General features: G+C 47.4%; 1 protein-coding gene across 3 annotated transcripts in view; it reads left to right on the plus strand.

The window, feature by feature from the left end:
• KRT222 (keratin 222) overlaps positions 1–19,012 on the plus strand; it is an 86,247-nt gene that overhangs the window by 22,819 nt on the left and 44,416 nt on the right. For all 3 annotated transcript variants that reach the window (XM_073683345.1, XM_073683344.1, XM_073683343.1), the window contains 2 exons: positions 9,414–9,496; positions 12,247–12,403. In XM_073683345.1, the coding sequence (XP_073539446.1) occupies positions 9,414–9,496; positions 12,247–12,403 (240 nt within the window). The remainder of the gene's footprint in view (positions 1–9,413; positions 9,497–12,246; positions 12,404–19,012) is intronic.

Here is a 19,012-nt window from a genome sequence, read left to right on the forward strand (position 1 = left end):
GATGTGCGCTCCCAGGTGAGCGGGCAAGCTGGTCCATAGACAGACTGACAAGAGTTGGAAGGCAGACCGTCGGACATCAGGCAAGCAGGCAGGTAGTTGATGTGCACTCCCAGGTGAGCGGGCAAGCTGGTCCTTAGACAGACTGACAGGAGTAGTAAGGCAGACCGTCGGACCTCAGGCTAGCAGGCAGGTAGCAGAATATCAGGCAGGAATAAGACAGCAGACTGGCAGGAATCTGGCAGGTATCTGGCAGGTAACTGGCAACGGGACCTGAGGGCTGAAGCAGAGTAGTGAACAGTGCAACAACATTGCTCGGGCACCTCCATTTTGGAGGAGGTGCCTTATATATGGTGAAGTCCTCCGGCCATTGGCCGGGGACTCCTTAGGACGGCGCGCGCGGCCCCTTTAAGAGGGAGGGAGAGCGCGCGCGCGCCCTAAGCACAGTGGCCGGGAAGGAGCGCGCGCTGCCAGCAGAGCGGGAGGAGGACGCCGGGCACGGAGCAGAGAGGTGAGGGGAACAGCGTCCCTGCCTAGCAGAGGGCAGGGACGCCGGCGCTACAGTACCCCCCCCTTTAGCCCCCCCCTTTTTTAGGCCAGACAGAAATTTAGCAAGGATGAGCGGGGCATGGATGTTCTCCCGGGGCTCCCACGTTCTCTCCTCAGGACCAAACCCCTTCCAATCTACTAGAAAAAAGGTCTTTCCTCTTACCCTTTTGGTGGCAAGAATGTTCTCTACCTCAAACTCGTCCTCAGCAGAAACCGGAGCAGGAGGCGTACCTGTAGACTTGGAAAAAGAGTTAAGTACCACAGGTTTGAGGAGAGATACATGGAAGGAGTTAGGGATCCGTAAGTTGGCCGGGAGTTTCAATTTATAGGCCACCGGGTTGATCTGACTGATGACCTCCAGAAGACCGATGAACCGAGGCCCTAACTTGTAAGAAGGTATCTTGAGTCGGACATATTTAGATGAGAGCCAGACTTTATCTCCAGGATGAAATTGTGGAGGATCCAGGCGTTTTTTGTCAGCGTGTCTTTTCATCCGTTCGGACGACTGAAGGAGTGCGGATCGGGTACTCTCCCAAATGGAGGAAAATTTGCTAACGAGAAATTCCGCAGCCGGGTTGTCCACAGAGGTGGAGACAGGAAAAGGAATCCGAGGATGCTGACCGAAGACTACAAAAAACGGGAATTTGGAGGAGGATTCGCTCTCGTGATTGTTATAAGAGAACTCGGCCCATGGTAGGAGATCCACCCAGTCTGAATGATGGGCATTAACGAAGTGCCGGAGGTAACTGGTCAGGTTCTAATTGATCCGCTCCACTTGACCATTGGACTGTGGGTGGTAAGCGGAAGAGAAGTCCAGGGTGATGTCTAGCAGTTTACAAGTGGCTCTCCAGAAGCGTGAGGTGAACTGTACCCCACGATCCGACACGATGTGGAGGGGCAGGCCATGAAGACGAAAGATGTGACGAATAAAGTCTTTCGCTAGCTCGGGTGCAGACGGGAGGCCTGGCAGGGGAACGAAATGAGCCATCTTGGAGAAGTGGTCAGCGACCATCCAAATGACCGTACAACCGGCAGAGACTGGGAGGTCAGTTATAAAGTCCATTGCTATATGCTGCCAGGGGGCAGCAGGTACAGAAAGCGGAAGGAGGCGACCGGCTGGCAGATGTCTCGGAACCTTGTTGCGGGCGCAGGACACACAGGCAGAAACAAAGTCTATTACGTCCTTGTGCAGGGTAGGCCACCAGTAGTGCCGGGTAATAAGCTGGAGGGTCTTTTTCTGACCGGCGTGGCCAGCCAGTTTAGACGAGTGACCCCAGTGAAGGATCTTCTCCCGATCAGGTACTGATACGAACGTCTTTCCGGGAGGGAGACGATTTAGACTCACGGGAGCCACCTGCATTACTCTGGCGGGATCGATGATGTGTTTCGGATCTTCCTCGAGATCAGACACCAGAAAGGATCGAGACAAGGCGTCCGCCTTGACGTTTTGTCAGCCGGGCGAAAATGAAGAACAAAATCAAAGCGAGCAAAAAACAAGGACCACCGGGCTTGGCGCGGGTTAAGTCTCTGGGCATGCTGGAGGTAAGCCAAGTTCTTGTGGTCAGTGTAAATTATTACCGGGTGAAGAGCCCCCTCGAGCAGGTAACGCCACTCCTCCAATGCCAGTTTGATGGCCAATAACTCTCGGTCTCCTATGGAATAATTGCGCTCTGAGGAGGAGAAGAGTTTAGAGAAGAAGCCGCAAGTTACCATCCTCCCGGAAGATGATTTTTGAGTAAGTACCGCTCCGGCTCCAGAGGAGGAGGCGTCAACTTCCAGGAAGAACTGCTTGTTGCCATCCGGGCGATGCAGCACCGGGGCGGAAGAGAAGGCCTGTTTTAAGGAAAGAAAGGCCTCCTCTGCTTCGGGCGGCCACTCTTTGGGATTAGTACCCTTACGGGTGAGCGCGGAAATTGGGGCAGTCCGGGAAGAGAAGTGCGGTATGAAGAGGCGGTAGTAGTTGGCGAAGCCCAGGAACCGCTGAATGGCCTTCAACCCCTCCGGTCGAGGCCATTTCTCGATGGCAGACAGTTTCTCTGGATCCATTCGTAGGCCGGTCTGAGAAATAATGTAGCCCAAAAACGGAAGCGAGGTCTGCCCAAAGAGGCACTTCTCGTATTTAGCGAAGAGGTGATTCTGCCTGAGCCTGAGAAGGACCTGACGAACGTCCCTCCGGTGAGTCTGGAGATCCGGAGAGAAGACCAAGATGTCCTCCAGGTACACCACTACGCAGGAGTAGAGAAGGTCCCGGAAGATGTCATTGACCAACTCTTGAAAGATGGCAGGAGCGTTACAGAGACCAAAGGGCATTACCAGATATTCATAGTGGCCGTCCCGGGTGTTGAATGCCGTCTTCCATTCATCCCCCTGACGGATACGAACCAGGTTGTACGCCCCACGGAGGTCCAGTTTGGTGAAGATTCTAGCCCCCCTCAGACGATCAAATAACTCCGGAATGAGCGGAAGGGGGTACTTATTCTTCACCGTGATCTGGTTAAGGCCTCTATAGTCTATACAGGGACGGAGAGAGCCGTCCTTCTTTTTGACGAAAAAGAAGCCTGCTCCCGCCGGGGAGGTAGATTTCTGGATGAATCCCCTGGCCAGATTCTCCTCAATATATTCGGACATCGACCGGGTCTCAGCAGCGGATAATGGATAAATACGCCCACGGGGAGGAGTAGTACCAGGTAACAGGTCGATAGGGCAGTCGTATGGTCTATGAGGGGGTAGTGTCTCTGCCTCCTTTTTATTAAAGACATCAGCATAAGACCAATAAGGAATCGGAAGTCCAGGTAGATTAGCTGGGGTAGGAGAAGGACGGACGGGATGGACGGGAACCAGACAGGTCTTATGGCAGTCCTGTCCCCAGCGAAGGACTTCTCCGGTCTGCCAGTCAAGCACGGGTGCATGTCTCTGGAGCCAAGGTAGACCTAGCAAGAGGGCGTGAGAGAGTCCAGGCAGAACATGAGAGGAGATACTCTCAGAATGCAGCATTCCCACCTGCAGAGTAATGGATTCGGTGATGAGTTGGATGGGGCGTGGTAAGAGACCCCCATCCACGGCAGCAACAGACAAGGGTACAGCCAGAGGTTTGGTGGGGATGCGGTATTTCTCTACCAGGGACTGTGAAATAAGATTCCCGGCTGCTCCAGAGTCAAGTTGGGCTAGTTCGAAATAACGGTTCTCCCCGCAGACAATTGAGACTGACAGCAGCAGAGATGGAGAGGATTTATTCTTGTCTAGGTCGACCTCTCTGAGCGAACCTAGACACAGGCGTTTCCCGACCTCTCCGGGCAGGCACGGATCCGGTGCTCCTTACTGCCACAGTAGAAGCAGCTCCCCTCGGCACGGCGTAAGTCCTGACGGGTTTTGACCATCTTGGTCTGGTCGACCTGCATAGGCTCAGGAGAGTGTACCTGGGGAGAGACGGATTTCTGAAAAGTAGGAGCTAGACGTGGAAACCTCCTCTCACGGGTGACCTCTTTGGCACGCTCCTGGAACCGTAGGTCAATCCGGGTGGCAAGAGTTATTAGGTCATCGAGAGTGGTAGGAATGTCCCGACCGGCAAGTTCATCTTTAATACGGCCGGACAGACCCTCCCAGAAGACGGATACCAGAGCGTCGTTATCCCAGGCCAGCTCCGAGGCCAGGGTACGGAACCGTATGGCATATTGGCCCACGGTGAGACTTCCCTGATGGAGGCGTAGCAGTGATGATGCGGATGAGGTCTTCCGTCCGGGTTCGTCGAAGACTTTCCGGAAAGCCATGAGAAAGGCAGGCAAGTCGGACACCAGGGGGTCTCCTCTCTCCCATAGAGGATTTAGCCAGGCCAGGGCCTCCCCGGTGAGATGGGACATGATGAAGGCAATTTTGGCCCGGTCGGAGTTAAACTGGTGGGACAGGAGTTCAAAGTGCAGGGTGCACTGATTTATGAAGCCCCGAGCCTGGGTGGAGTTGCCTCCGAAGCGAGGAGGTGCAGAAAGCCGGGGTCCGGGGTAGGATACCATGGTATTAGTGGACAGCGGAGCTGCCGGATTGCGAGTCATGGCACTGGCGGAGGTTGCTGGCGGAGCAGTCAGAGTGTCCAGGCGAGAATTGACATTCCGCAGGTGACCCAGGATGGCCTCCTGTTGGGACCTCTGACGGGACAGTTCATGACACAGGTCCGAGAGCGAGGGAGCTTGGGTGCCACCGGGTTCCATGGCCCGAGCAAACTGTAACGGGTCTGGGAGGCGGAACCTCTGAGCTACTATACAAGGGGGCGGTCCTTGTAAGGGAGCGGGTGGCGACCAGGCAGGCAGTCACAGCAGGTGACCGGGACAGTCTCTAGAAGAACGGGCAGGAGGTCACGGCAAGTGACCGGGGCAGTCTCTGGATGAACGGGCAGATGGTCACGGCAAGTGACCGGGGCAGTCTCTGGATGAACGGGCAGATGGTCACGGCAAGTGACCGGGGCAGTCTCTGGGTAAAGGGTTGGTACGACCTGTGGCGGCTGATGGTAGACGTGAGCTCCCAGGTGAGCAGGCGAGAGTCTCTGGATAAACGGGTGGTCACAGCATGTGACGGCGGAGCCTCCAGGAAGACCAACAGACAGGCGGCAGATGAGCGCTCCCAGGTGAGCGGGCAGAAGTCTCTGGACAGGCGGGTGGTCACAGCACGTGACGGCAGAGCCTCCAGGTAGGCTAGCAGACAGGCAGCAGATGAGCGCTCCCAGGTGAGCGGGCAGGAGTCACTGGACAGGCAGGTGGTCACAGCACGTGACGGCAGAGCCTCCAGGTAGGCTAGCAGGCAGGTAGCAGATGTGCGCTCCCAGGTGAGCGGGCAAGCTGGTCCATAGACAGACTGACAAGAGTTGGAAGGCAGACCGTCGGACCTCAGGCAAGCAGGCAGGTAGTTGATGTGCGCTCCCAGGTGAGCGGGCAAGCTGGTCCTTAGACAGACTGACAGGAGTAGTAAGGCAGACCGTCGGACCTCAGGCTAGCAGGCAGGTAGCAGAATATCAGGCAGGAATAAGACAGCAGACTGGCAGGAATCTGGCAGGTATCTGGCAGGTAACTGGCAACGGGACCTGAGGGCTGAAGCAGAGTAGTGAACAGTGCAACAACATTGCTCGGGCACCTCCATTTTGGAGGAGGTGCCTTATATATGGTGAAGTCCTCCGGCCATTGGCCGGGGACTCCTTCGGACGGCGCGCGCGGCCCCTTTAAGAGGGAGGGAGAGCGCGCGCGCGCACCCTAAGCACAGTGGCCGGGAAGGAGCGCGCGCTGCCAGCAGAGCGGGAGGAGGACGCCGGGCACGGAGCAGAGAGGTGAGGGGAACAGCGTCCCTGCCTAGCAGAGGGCAGGGACGCCGGCGCTACACATATACACCTTCCAACCTGATTGTTTTCCATCTATCTCTAGACCCCACTCCCCTCTTCTTTGATTGACAGCTCTGGCTTTATATAGTCAGGGAAGGGTGGAGATAGTTGGGAAACAAGCAGGTGGAAAGGTGTATATAAATTATTGGCCCCGCCATGAAGAACTGAGCTCCTGTACTTGGTTTGAACAGTCATCCTGTGCTGACAGAGTCCCTTAAAAGGGACTCTGTCATGTAAAATAATATTATTATTAATAATAATAATAATTTTTATTTATATATGTATATATATAGATATATATAATATATATAATATTATATATATATTAATCTGCAGATATGTAGGCAAGCAGCCTCTTTTTACTTCTGAACCCCTGGTATCTCCAGTAGTGGATCAGACAGACAGTGTGGACAGTAATGTGAGCAGCCTGTTCTTACCTCAGCACCCCTGGTATCTGTAGGATTGGATTAGTTAGACAGGGTGGATAGCAGTGTGAGCAGCCTCTTCTTACCTCAGCACTCCTGGTATCTCCAGTATTAGATCCCATAGACAGGGTGGACAGTAGTGTGAGCAGACTCTCTTTACTTCTACACCTCTTGTATCTTCAGTATTAGATCAGATAGACAGTGTGGACAGCAGTGAGAGAAGCCTCTTCTTACCTTAGCATCCCTGGTATCTCCAGTATGTCCAGTATTAGATCACATCTTCCTACAAATGAGCGGAAGGAAAGGTTCCTACTGCACATACTCCAAGGCTCCTGTCCTATTAACCTTCTAGAGCAGGATTTTGTCAGTGTAATAAGATGGTGGTCATACTATAGTTACCTCCATAGACAAAACAAGCATGATTTGCTAATTAAATGTATTTAGAAATGTATTTCTAATGACATTTTTATAGTTTATTTTTTTCTATTATCAGAGAACCCTTTCAAGCTTAGCTTTGATGGCCATAATACACATTGACAGGTTTCAAGTTCCTCGTCCTTGATTTTAAACACGGTACTAAAATGTCACACCTTCCAGCTGAAATCACAGCAATGGTGCCAGCCAATTGACTTAATAATTAGTAAGTGATTCACTAATGATTTTTTACTAATCATTATCTCTGCGTTTAACAAAGCAACACAAATAATAATCTTTAAAAGCGTCCTGAGGAGTTGTGGACTATTGCAAAATGTTGGCATTACTTGTACATATATTACTATCAGAGTGTCATTAATCGGTAATTACTGCACTGATCTATGACACATTTCATACTGGTAATTCGAGATGTAATTACCTTACTGGAATATGTAAATATCATGGAACATTGATTGCATTTATATCATTAATGCAGTCCATTGTCAGTGAACTTGGGGAGTAGTAGCTTTCCCTTGAGTGGAGTATAAGTCCCATCACTGTGTTGAAAAATGTCTGCTTGGTGCCTACAGTGCTGTCTCTCTAGTTTTACCGTGTCCTCAGGTGGTTCAGAACTGTCATACGGACAAATCTCCACTTGTAAAAAAAATATATCATAGCTGCTGATAATAAACTTACAAACATTTAGAATGGTAAATTCTGGAGATTAAGACCCCTCCACCATGAATGTCTAGACATGCCCCCAAAGTGCCCACTTTTGGCTCGTGTTTTGCTTAATCTCTTTCCAGATTTTGAGATTATCCTAGAAAAATCAGGACTGTAGGCAAGTATGATAAAGATGTGGAATACATGAAAAAGTCCCTATTGTAACACTAAAGCACAGTTTGTAACTACTTTCCCAACTTAAAGGGGTTGTACCAAGTTTCAAAATGATCTCCTATTAACAGAGTAGGAAATAACTTATTGTTTACTGGGGATCCAGCTATTGGGACCTACACCAATTCCAAAAATGAGCCTCTCAGCAGTCCCATCTAAATGGAGCAACGTTCGAGTATTCGCTCCTTTGCTCCATTCCTTCTCCACTAGATTATATGAGATAGCTGAGCGTTTTACTCAGCAACATAGAGAATGAATGGAACGTAGATGCACACGTGCGACCACCACTCCACTCAGAAGGGATGATTCAAAGCGGTGGAGGTCCCAGCGGTCAGACCACCAGCAATCAGAAGGTATCCTTTATCTTATAGATAGCCAAACTTGGGACAACCCACTTAACAGAGTTACTTAAATGCACTGAAATGACCAGGCTATATTAGATAAATCTTCTCACTATTGTTAAAACCAGTCTATCCTTTCAAGCCAGATGTTTAACCAGGCGTGTAGTTACAGTATAGGAGGTAAAGAGGTAGCAGACATACAAGGCGCTCGTGTCTTAGCGGGGGCAAAAAAATCTCTGCTATATAAGAAGACTTTTATATAAAAAGCTCATTGAAGGTAGACATTTGGATCCATATACAACTTTTAGGCTGGATTCATACATCATTTTTTTTCTCATATTTCAAAAAAATGGAGTAACGTTCATCAGTGTGCTGGGCCCAATATTCATCTGTTTTATTTACCATCTGTACGTCAGCTGTTGTTCTCCAATGAGAAAAAAAATCCAAGAATAAATACACAAAATGAGCATATACCCTGTAGTAAGTAAATGAATAAATAGTAATAGTACATGTAAATTACATAGGGTACGACACTATTTATGATCAAAAAAGTGTGAAAGGTCAGCTGACACAGGGTAAAGTTTTAATACTAGGGACAGGATAGGACTATCCCGATTGGGTACACCTTATTGAGGTGGGATGGCGTTTCCGTTTTTTTTATAAAAAATTGTGTAAACGAAGCACCCTGTTATTTACATGTACTATTGCTATTTACTCATTTACTTACTACAGGGTCTATGCTCATTTTGTGTTTTTTTCTTGGGTTTTGTCAGTGAAATGGCCACAGTATGAACGCGCTCTTACACATTGCACGTATACCAACTTGTGCTCCGGCTCATTTCTTTGGTTTTGAGGGAAAAAAACTGATTGATGTTTCCTAAGATTCTCGTCACATACGGTCTGTGAAAAACAGGCAGCACGCGAACGCAATATGGATGTCATCTGTGTCTTGTTTTTTTACCTTGCAGACCCATTTACTTGAATAGGGCAAGGGTTTTTTTTGTTGTTTTTTTGGGGGATTTTAATTTCTTTTTTTTTTTTAATAATAAGTTTTTATTGAAAATGTTTTAAATATCACAGAATTAAAATATAACAAAAAGCAATAATGCAAACCCGCTTATTTCAACAACACCTTGGACAACTATATAACGATCCTCCCTCTGACAACCCTCAAACGCTAAACGTTTTCCTTAACTCTATTTCTCCCCCAGCCCTCAATCCCACCTTGATTAGTCTCCTAAATCAGACCATATCTCCTACCTAACTAGAAACAGCTATCCGTCAATCAACATTAAATAAAAAAACAGGCCCAGACGGCCTCTCAGTCCTCTACTACAAGAAATGCGCACCTATATTAAATCTGATCACTTACTGTAAATGAATATGATAGACGTAAGCTCTGTACTATATCATCATGTTATTCTCTACCAACAGATCTATAAACTGATCACAGAAAATGCAAACACTTCTTTGGAAATTGACACTCATAATATGGACCTCGCTCAGTTTAAACAAAGGTATGCTATTACATTTCCTAAAAAATGGTAAAACAAAAATTGTATACTTTTTTAGGGTTGAGCGAGTATGTTCTGTCCGAGTATGCTCGGGCCGAGCTCCGAGTATTTATAGCTGCTCAGTGATATGGTTGAATCGCTCCCGTGTGCATGATTTGCAACGGTTTGACAGTTTTATTACATGTGAGGAATGTCTATTTCTTACACATTCCTCACATGTAACAAAACTGTCAAACAGTTGCAAATCATGCACACGGGAGCGATTCAACCATATCACCGAGCAGCTATAAATACTCGGAGCTCGGCCCGAGCATACTCGGCGAAAGGGTTAACAGAACATACTCGCTCAACACTAATACTTATGTGACAGCTTATAAACATTGATTTACAATATAATACGAGTGACACCTATCTAAGTGCTGTGTGATGCAATGAAAAACATGATTTACAGTCATTGCTATACAACGGCATGACCTTATGGTGCTGCAGTTTTGATAAAATCACAGTTTTATCCTCTGCAGACCTACCGCTTCTCTGACTGCTGAGCTCTGTATAAACCCTCCCACACCCCTAATGCCAATCAATAGGGGGAGTGAGGTTATACAGAGCTCATTATTATGGAGGATAACCTGGCAGCGGGGTAGTCCTGGCTTGTGCAAATCCTTCCATGTCTTCTTCAAATCCCACACAAACTCGATGATGCTGAGATTAGGGCACTGTAGGGGACATATCATCACTTCCAGGACTCCTTGATCTTCTTTACACTGAAAATAGTTGTTATTGACATTGATTGTATGTTTGGTGTCATTGTCCTGCTGCAAAAACGTTTAGAGCCAATCAGACGCTTCCCTGATGGTACTGCATAATGGATAAGTATCTGCCTGTATTTCTCAGCATTGAAGGCATCAAGAAATGAGAAATGTTGAACACTGTAGATACTGTGGACAGCCAAGGAAACTAAATGCAACAGATATTTATCCATTATGCAATATCATCAGGAAGGCGTCTGATTGGTTCCAAATTTATTCTTCAGCAGGACAATGACCCCAAACACACAGCCAAAGTCATTAAGAACTATCTCCATCGTAAAGAAGAACAAGGAGTCCTGGCAATGATGATATGGCCCCCACAAAGCCCTTATCATAACATTAACAAGTCTGTCTGGGATTATATGAAGAGACAGAAGAATCTGCACAAGGCTACATTCACAGAAGAACATCTGTGGTTATTTCTCCAAGATGTTTGGAACAACCTCCATGGCAAATTCCTTAAAAGACTGTGTACAAGTGCACCTAGAAGAATTGATGTTTTGAAACTGCTTTGACAGCAAAGGGCGGTCACACAAAATATTGAGTTGATTTAGATTTTGTTTTTGTTCATTCACTTTGCATTTAGTTAATTGATAAAAATAACCTTCAAGCTCTTCTATTTTTTTAAAGCATTCGAAAAACAAGCTATAAAGTTAAGCAAATTGCACCAAACTCCAATCTGTGGCATGTGGGACAGGCATAAAATCCAGGTTGATTTTTTTTAGCCACATGAAGCCTCAAAAATTGAATAAAGTCTTATTTGATGACAGTGCATTGCCTCCTGTATCATTGAAGTTCCAGTTATCGCAAACTTCTGACTGAATCCTTCAACCGAGTCATTGGTTTATCATTTTGGCAGAATGCTACGTGCATGGCCCAAGATGTCAGCACTGCTCAACAGTGTGTGTCAGTGGTTGGGAGAACAATGATTAATTGTAAAGACAACAAGAAGTGCATAGAGATGAAACTATGCATGGACGGATCGACAGGTTAGACAAATGGTGCGTAGTAATCCATCGTCTGCTGCCTTTGAAGTTGGACGTCACCAAGCCTAAGGCATCAACGGTGTCTACATAAACCATCAGAAGGCATTTGGATGACATTGGGTTATGATCCAGACATCCAACTAGAGGTGTTTTATTGACCTCACACCACTGCTTTCAAAGGGTTTCCTGATACATGGTGGAGGCTGGAATGGAAGTCTATCCTCTTCTATGAAGAGTCTCTCTTTTGTCTTGGACGCAATCATAGCTAGAGATTAGTTTGGAATTGGAGACCACGTGGACAATGCTTTGTAAAGGCCTTAATGAGAGAGCATCACACTGGTGCTCTTCCCAGGATTATGGCGTGGGATGATGTGGTCCTATTCCCAAGATTCTACCTCCGAGAATCATCTGTCATTGAAGAGTCTGGATATCCTAATACATATAAGATAGTCGACTTGTGCCACAGAAAATGGCAGGTTGGGCTTATGTACAGGGGTTTTGCATCACTTTCATATTAATAGGTCATTCATATAGCATCTGTGTAGGTCTCAAACCCAGCACCCCACAAATCAGGATAGGTCATCTACGGCAGTGTTCCCCAACTGCAGTCCTCAAGGCCCACCAACAGGTCATATTTTCAGGATTTCCTTACTATTACACAGGTGATGGAATTATTGCCTGTGCAGGTGATGCAATTATCACCTGTGCAATACTAAGGAAATCCTGAAAACATGACCTGTTGGTGGGCCTTGAGGACTGGAGTTGGAGAACCCTGATCTACTGTATATAAAAGTAGTGGACAACCCTCTTAACATTATAGACATACAGTAGATACAAACATCTTTACAGAGGTGGTTCACAATTGCTTAGTTGGTACTATAGCATTTCTGGTAGTATTATGAGTACAGCCATTGTTTAGCATCTGTCTTCAGTTACAGATACCTAAGTCTTTTTACAGCTTTTCCAGAGAGGCTTCTGTAAAGGAACAGATTATACAGAAAAATCAAGTTCTGAAAACAATGGTGGATGAATTTACACAGGACATCACGGCTTTGAAAATGATAATTAAAGATAAGGAAGAAGAAATACAAGACTTTATTTCACATCATCAGGAGGTATGAGAAGTGGCTCTCCCTAGTGTTGGCATTATAAATTATTGTAAGGTGTTGGCCTATGGATGTATTGTGATGTACGAAGCAGCTGTACATCACATTACATTAGAAGGTGTCTGCCCTGGCCTGCTCAGGCTATGTTCACATGTCCAGGATGCAGTCAGGATTTTTAGGTAGATTCCGCATTTAAATCCTGACAGAATCCACTAAAAAACTGCCAATAATACACTGTTCACATACAGCGTGAAATATCATTAATGTTCTGTGGATTTTAAAAAAGACAACATGTTCCTGATGTATAAGCACACAACAGCTGCAGGCTTATATTGGAGGGGCTGTGCTTGGCAGACAGCAGATGGCGCTGTGATATGTGTATAGGTCCTCTCTGGACTGTATTGTATGACCTCTCAGGTTTTCTGAATGTCAGTTATCCTCCATGTTATGATAATGATTGCTGTATATTCCAAGTTAACAGTTAATTCACCCTCAACGTCTAAGGCTATGTTCCTACATGTTGTGTTTTATTCAGTCAGAAATCTGCAGCAAAACTGATCTCTGCCAGGAAATCAGCTGTGTCAAAAACGCAGGTTTGGTTGCGTTTTTTGATGCGTTTTTTCACTGTCCTTCTGTCTCTATGCATGTACATAAAGTTCTGTGAAAAAAAGAACTCCATTCTATTTTGCCATCAAAAACGCTGAAAAAATTTACCTGCGTTTTTTGGTGCTTTTTTTCAGCGTTTTTTTTTTCCACCCATTCCTTCCTAAGGGTGAAAAAACACTGAAAATACTCTGAAAGAAGTGACATGCACTATTTTCCGAAAACCCAACAAAAGCACAAAATGCGCAGCAAAAAAAAAAACGAGATGTGTGAACAGAGAATTCTGGTTTCTCATAGACTGCTGGTACGGCAAAACGCAGCTGAAAATTTGCATAAAAATCTGCAGCAAAATACGCTGAAAAACCCAATGTGTGTGAACATAGCGTAAGTGCTGAGCAATTCTGCAAAACCTTATTGCATTGGATTCAGCACAGAAAAACTAGAGATTAGCAGCTCCAGTCAATTACAATGATTGGTGGGTGGACCCGCTGAACTTACTGCAGCAGAAATCTGTGTTTCAGCTTCAGGTTTCTGACCTATATTTTTGGAAAAATCCCCAGTTTGATCCATGGCTTATACATATTGCCTTAGCATTTTGTCAGCTAGTCGGTTTCCTTGTTTCTGTTGGTGGAGAACACGTCAAGCATGTCTAACAGTCGCAGATTGTAGAGTCATGCTGGATGTTGTAGATTCTTGTAAAGTGTTGATGGAGCTGTAGCCAAAGAGCCCCATTAAAGGGTTTTTTCCTTAAAGGGGTTGTCCACCTTTGGGTACATATTTTTTTATTGCATGTTGTAAGGCAGCGCTAGTCATCATACTGGGGGACACTCGCTGCACCGGGTAAATTAAGCACACGTGCAATGTCCTTCCTGTATTTCACAATTCAGCAGTTTATTATGTTATCATAAACCGCTGTTCACACACATAATGTCCACGAGCCTTTCCAGTGGCAGCTATGCCCACTTGGCTCCAGGTAAATTATAACACTTGGCTTCAGCAAACTATAACAATGTCCATATATCACAATGTCCATATAACGTACCGCTTTTACCTTTTGCAGGGTCTTAACGGTTTCAGGTTTAGTTTGCTACCACTTCAGCTTTTAGGCTTCCCAGGTGGGGGTCTCCAGCCCTCGTACCTTCGAGGGCTACTGGTATGTTTTCTCTCACATCCAGCCTGCGCATTTCAGTACTCTTCACCAAGCCTCTGCCTTCCAAGGCCACTAGCATCCACTCACAGGATCCAGTCTCAGCCTTTCAGGCTGCCAGGCTTCACTCGGCCTCACTAGGCCTCTCACAAACGGTGTCCCACACACACGGGGAACAGGCCTCACGCCTCACACCGAACACACCTGTCTCCCATCAAACAGGGTTTATATATCCATCCCGTGCACACACACACACACACACACAGACAGGACCTTGCTGATGTCACAGTCATGTGATCAGACAGACATTCTGTGCGCGCAGGACCTGTGCTATGTCACAGTCATGTGACCAGTCACCTGAGGGGGAAGGTACATGGTCAGGTAAAACACATCCTGGACCATTACCGTAATGCCAGCAAGTCGCTGCATTACATATCCCTCCCCTCTGTTCAAACTTGAGGGGTTGAACACATAATATACACAATCACTATAACCCCCAGCTCTGTTCAAACTTGTGGGGTTGAACACATAATATACACAATGACATTATAACCCCCAGTTCACATAGAGACCATGTACTTTACAATTGTGCTACTCAGCCCCTGGAACATTAGCAACGACATTAGCCCATTCCTTAGGGACCTACCATTTGTCACTGTCACTGACTTAGTCAGGTCACCTTTCCGGGTCGTAACCTTGTCAGAGCTCCCCCGCTCCCAGCGGTCAGTCGTAACCTTGTCAGGTCTCCCCCGCTCCCAGCGGTCAGTCATACAGCGGTGTGACTCACATGCCCAGGTATCTAAGGTCCGGTTCGACTCCGTACTGTCCCGTCCTCTATTGGGTCGTTTGTATGGGCTGCTCAAACCTGAGTTACTGGAGGTCTCACTATCTCTAAACCCATGCCCACTACTCTCAGGACATCTTGAAAGGTCCCTAACTCCAGCTATAGCTGTTCTGTTATTTAGGGGGCCCTTTCTCTGTCTGGTCTTATAATTTCTAGACAGCTGCCATCTTCTGCTACTCAGGTGATGCTGTCTATCCACTCGCAGTCTAGCGAGATTCAACTGTTCTACCTCTCGCAGGTAGGTCACTCGGTACTCCAACAGCATGCGCATATATCCCAGGCTTTCTTCTGTTCCTACAGCGGAGAATGATACCATGCCGTCTTCATGTGGTATCCAGTCCTGACGATCACGTGGACTGCTTACTTTCACCACACCAGACTTCTTGACCATCATCTGCATGGCTCGACCATTTTTCCCAACGAGCTTCCTCACCAAAACATGAGGCACCCGGATGACCTCTTCACGCCTACTGTGAGCTTTCCTCATCAACTCCAGTTGTCTAACGGCTTGTTCCGTCTTCAACCGGAGAAACCGCTTCGTGCGAATACATCACCAGTGCATGTCACTTAGGATAGCCACCCTCTTCACTGTGACTTTGGTCGTGGACAGGACCACCAGCTGTTTAGCTTCTGAGGTCAAGTACACCTTACAGGCTCCCACGGCCTTCTAAAACTCCTCATGCACTGACTCACTGGTGCATTCTTCCCTCAAATCCTCGGGTACATCTACGAGGCACTTGTACCGAAACGTTTCGGTCTCACCAGTGGTTTCCATACGATCAACCAGCTCAGGTTTCAGGGACAACTGACCTCCAGCTTCTTCACCCTGTATGCTTCCCCTGAGCTGACTCACAGCTACAAATTCACAAATTTCCGTCTTGACCACTTCCATCTCATATTTATGTGTGGTTAACACTCTCTTAGCTCTCCTCAGGTCCACCCTCTCTTGGGATAAGGGAGTGAGTGCAACATGTTTTTCCTTTTCCTCCTCCAAGAAGGCCTCGTTCACTGAGTGATACTTTGTCAGGCGACTTTTGAGCCCGGAAACTTCTTCCTCTAGCTCCGCCACTCGCCTCTCAGCGGTCCGTCTCTTAAGCTCTTCCTGCTTCCAATGGGTTTGTAGCGACTCCTTGAGCTCCTTGATCTCGGCTCCTACATCCACTGAATCATCCGAGCTCACATCACTCGAGGAGGTATCTGCTTCATACCTCCCATCACCAGCGGCCAACTCCTGGCCCTGGTCTGTGGCTTCTCCGATAGACTCCTCCATCTGTTTCTGCTCAGCCTCCATCTTGCTGAGCCTTTCCTTAAGGCACGTCTCTGCCCTCTGGAGATTATCACAGAACGTCTGCAGCTCCTTCACCTGAGCTTCCAGACCTAAGGTCTTTCTGCGGAGATCACCATTTTCATTACGGGCGTCCTGCAGAGTGGTCTCAACCACTTGGCGTATGTGCTCTGCATCCACCTTATCATCCTCTAGTTTTCCTTTAACCCTGAGGAGATCCTCATAGTCTCTCTTGATTTGTTGCAGTTCCCTATTGAGCTTTTCACCATATTCCTTCTTGGAGTCACATAGCTCCCGGTTGAACTGTTCGCGCAGTCGTTTTAGGTCTTGGTCACGTCCGGAAACTTCAACCTGCCGCGCCTCTTTTAAGGCAGACAGCTCTCTATCCCTCTGGTGTAGTCCCTCATCCAGCTTTTACTTCACTTGTATCAGCTCTACGTGTACCAGGGAGAACGTATCTTTCAACTCGCACAGCTCATCTTCAAACTCCGCTTTGTCAAGCCCCAACTGAAAAACCTCGTCTTTATTTCTCTGGAACTTTTCCTTCCAATTGTTGACTTCCTTGCTGTTTTCCTCCAGTTCTCGCTGCAAGTTCCTCACAACCTGGTTTATTTTCTGCCGTTCAGACTCCAGGCCCAGCTGGTCTGAGGACCCGTTCTCCATGTTTTTCCTTAGTTGCTGTACATTACTCTGATACTGCTGCCTGACAGGCTCCAGCTCTTGGTCATGACTGGCCACCTCCTCTTTCAGGGCTGTCGGTTCCTGATCCTTTTGTCTCAGTAGATCATCCTGCTTGTAATGAATCTGCAGAACTGCCTCCAACTCTTCATAGTTGTCTGATACTTTACTGGAGGTTGCTACTGGCAACGTCACCTCCTCTTCTGCCTCTAAAGGAGGATCCACCCTTGAAACAAAGGCACACAGTACTACATTTTCTTTATTTTCATTTTCAGAAAGGACTACAGGAGCAACCTTTTTGTGGCCCTTACGCCGTTGACAACGAGAGGGGGACTTTCTCTCCTCGTCTAGCCCCTCCTGACTGAACTCTCTTTCTACTTTTGTAGTGTCACCGTCAACTACGGGGTCTGTGTCACTCCCCATGGTGTTGTGGACTAACAGGTCACCTCCCACTTTGACGTCACCCCCTTCTACTGGAGCTACCCCGCTATCAACGGTCACATTGTCATTTTTAGGAGGTACCAACCCACCACCAGTAATTTTTTTTTATTTTCTATCCTCCACGCTGTTTTGAACAACCGCCCCTTTTTTAGACTCCGTCCCCTTTTTAACAACCACACCGGCAGGGGAATTTTTACAAGAAAAATCAACAATAGTCTTAGGACTCAGTTCACAACAGCTCTTACCACCTCCCCGGGCACTCTGGGACAACAAGGGCGCCCCCGGAGAGTTCAAGGAATGGTCGAAGAGCGATTGCACACGGTCATCTAACTCCTTCTCCATTCCGTCTGGAGATACTGCACCATTCATGGCCATCACGGTACACACTAGACACTTTACACCGCTCTCCCCGAAAATTTTCGTGGCCCCGCCGAGCCACAGCAAAACCGGATTTGAATGCGACGACAACCCTTGCAACCCCGCCGAGTTGCAGCCAGATGCTTTAAACTTCGTGAGCCCCGCCGAGCCACAGCAAACCAGGTTTGAGTGCGACGACAATCTTCGCAACCCCACCGAGTTGCAGCCAGATTCTTTAATCCACACTCGTCGTCCTGTGCCGTTGCCCCTAGCAACTGGGCTGCAGTTGCCCCTAGCAACCTGGCTGCAGTTGCCGCTAGCAACCGGGCTGCAGTTGCCCGCATTCTCGAACCATATGTAAGGCAGCGCTAGTCATCATACTGGGGGACACTCGCTGCACCGGGTAAATTAAGCACACGTGCAATGTCCTTCCGGTATTTCACAATTCAGCAGTTTATTATGTTATCATAAACCGCTGTTCACACACATAATGTTCACGAGCCTTTCCAGTGGCAGCTATGCCCACTTGGCTCAAGGTAAACTATAACACTTGGCTTCAGCAAACTATAACAATGTCCATATATCTCAATGTCCATATAACGTACCGCTTTTACCTTTTGCAGGGTCTTAACGGTTTCAGGTTTAGTTTGCTACCACTTCAGCTTTTAGGCTTCCCAGGTGGGGGTCTCCAGCCCTCGTATCTTCGAAGGCTACTGGTATGTTTTCTCTCACATCCAGCCTGCGCCTTTCAGTACTCTTCACCAAGCCTCTGCCTTCCAAGGCCACTAGCATCCACTCACAGGATCCAGTCTCAGCCTTTCAGGCTGCCAGGCTTCTCTCAGCCTCACTAGGCAGAACGGTGTCCCACACACATGGGGAACAGGCCTCATGCCTCTCACACAGAACACACCTGTCTCCCATCAAGCAGGGTTTATATATCCATCCTGTGCACACACACACACACAGACAGGACCTTGCTGATGTCACAGTCATGTGATCAGACAGACATTCTGTGCGCGCAGGACCTGTGCTATGTCACAGTCGTGTGACCAGTCACCTGAGGGGGAAGGTACATGGTCAGGTAAAACACATCCTGGACCATTACCGTAATGCCAGCAAGTCGCTGCATTACAATGTACACAAGGATGTATGCATTTGGAGCTGCAAATCATTTTTTCAGTTGGGTTTAATTTTTCACCTTTTGGCTTTTACTGCACATTCAGCCATAAATGGGTTGACCAGTACTATTTCATTGATGGTCTA

This window comes from Phyllobates terribilis, unplaced genomic scaffold (assembly GCF_046119375.1).
Source record: "Phyllobates terribilis strain yellow unplaced genomic scaffold, ASM4611937v1 Scaffold_5__5_contigs__length_657084704, whole genome shotgun sequence".
Lineage (NCBI taxonomy): Eukaryota > Metazoa > Chordata > Amphibia > Anura > Dendrobatidae > Phyllobates > Phyllobates terribilis.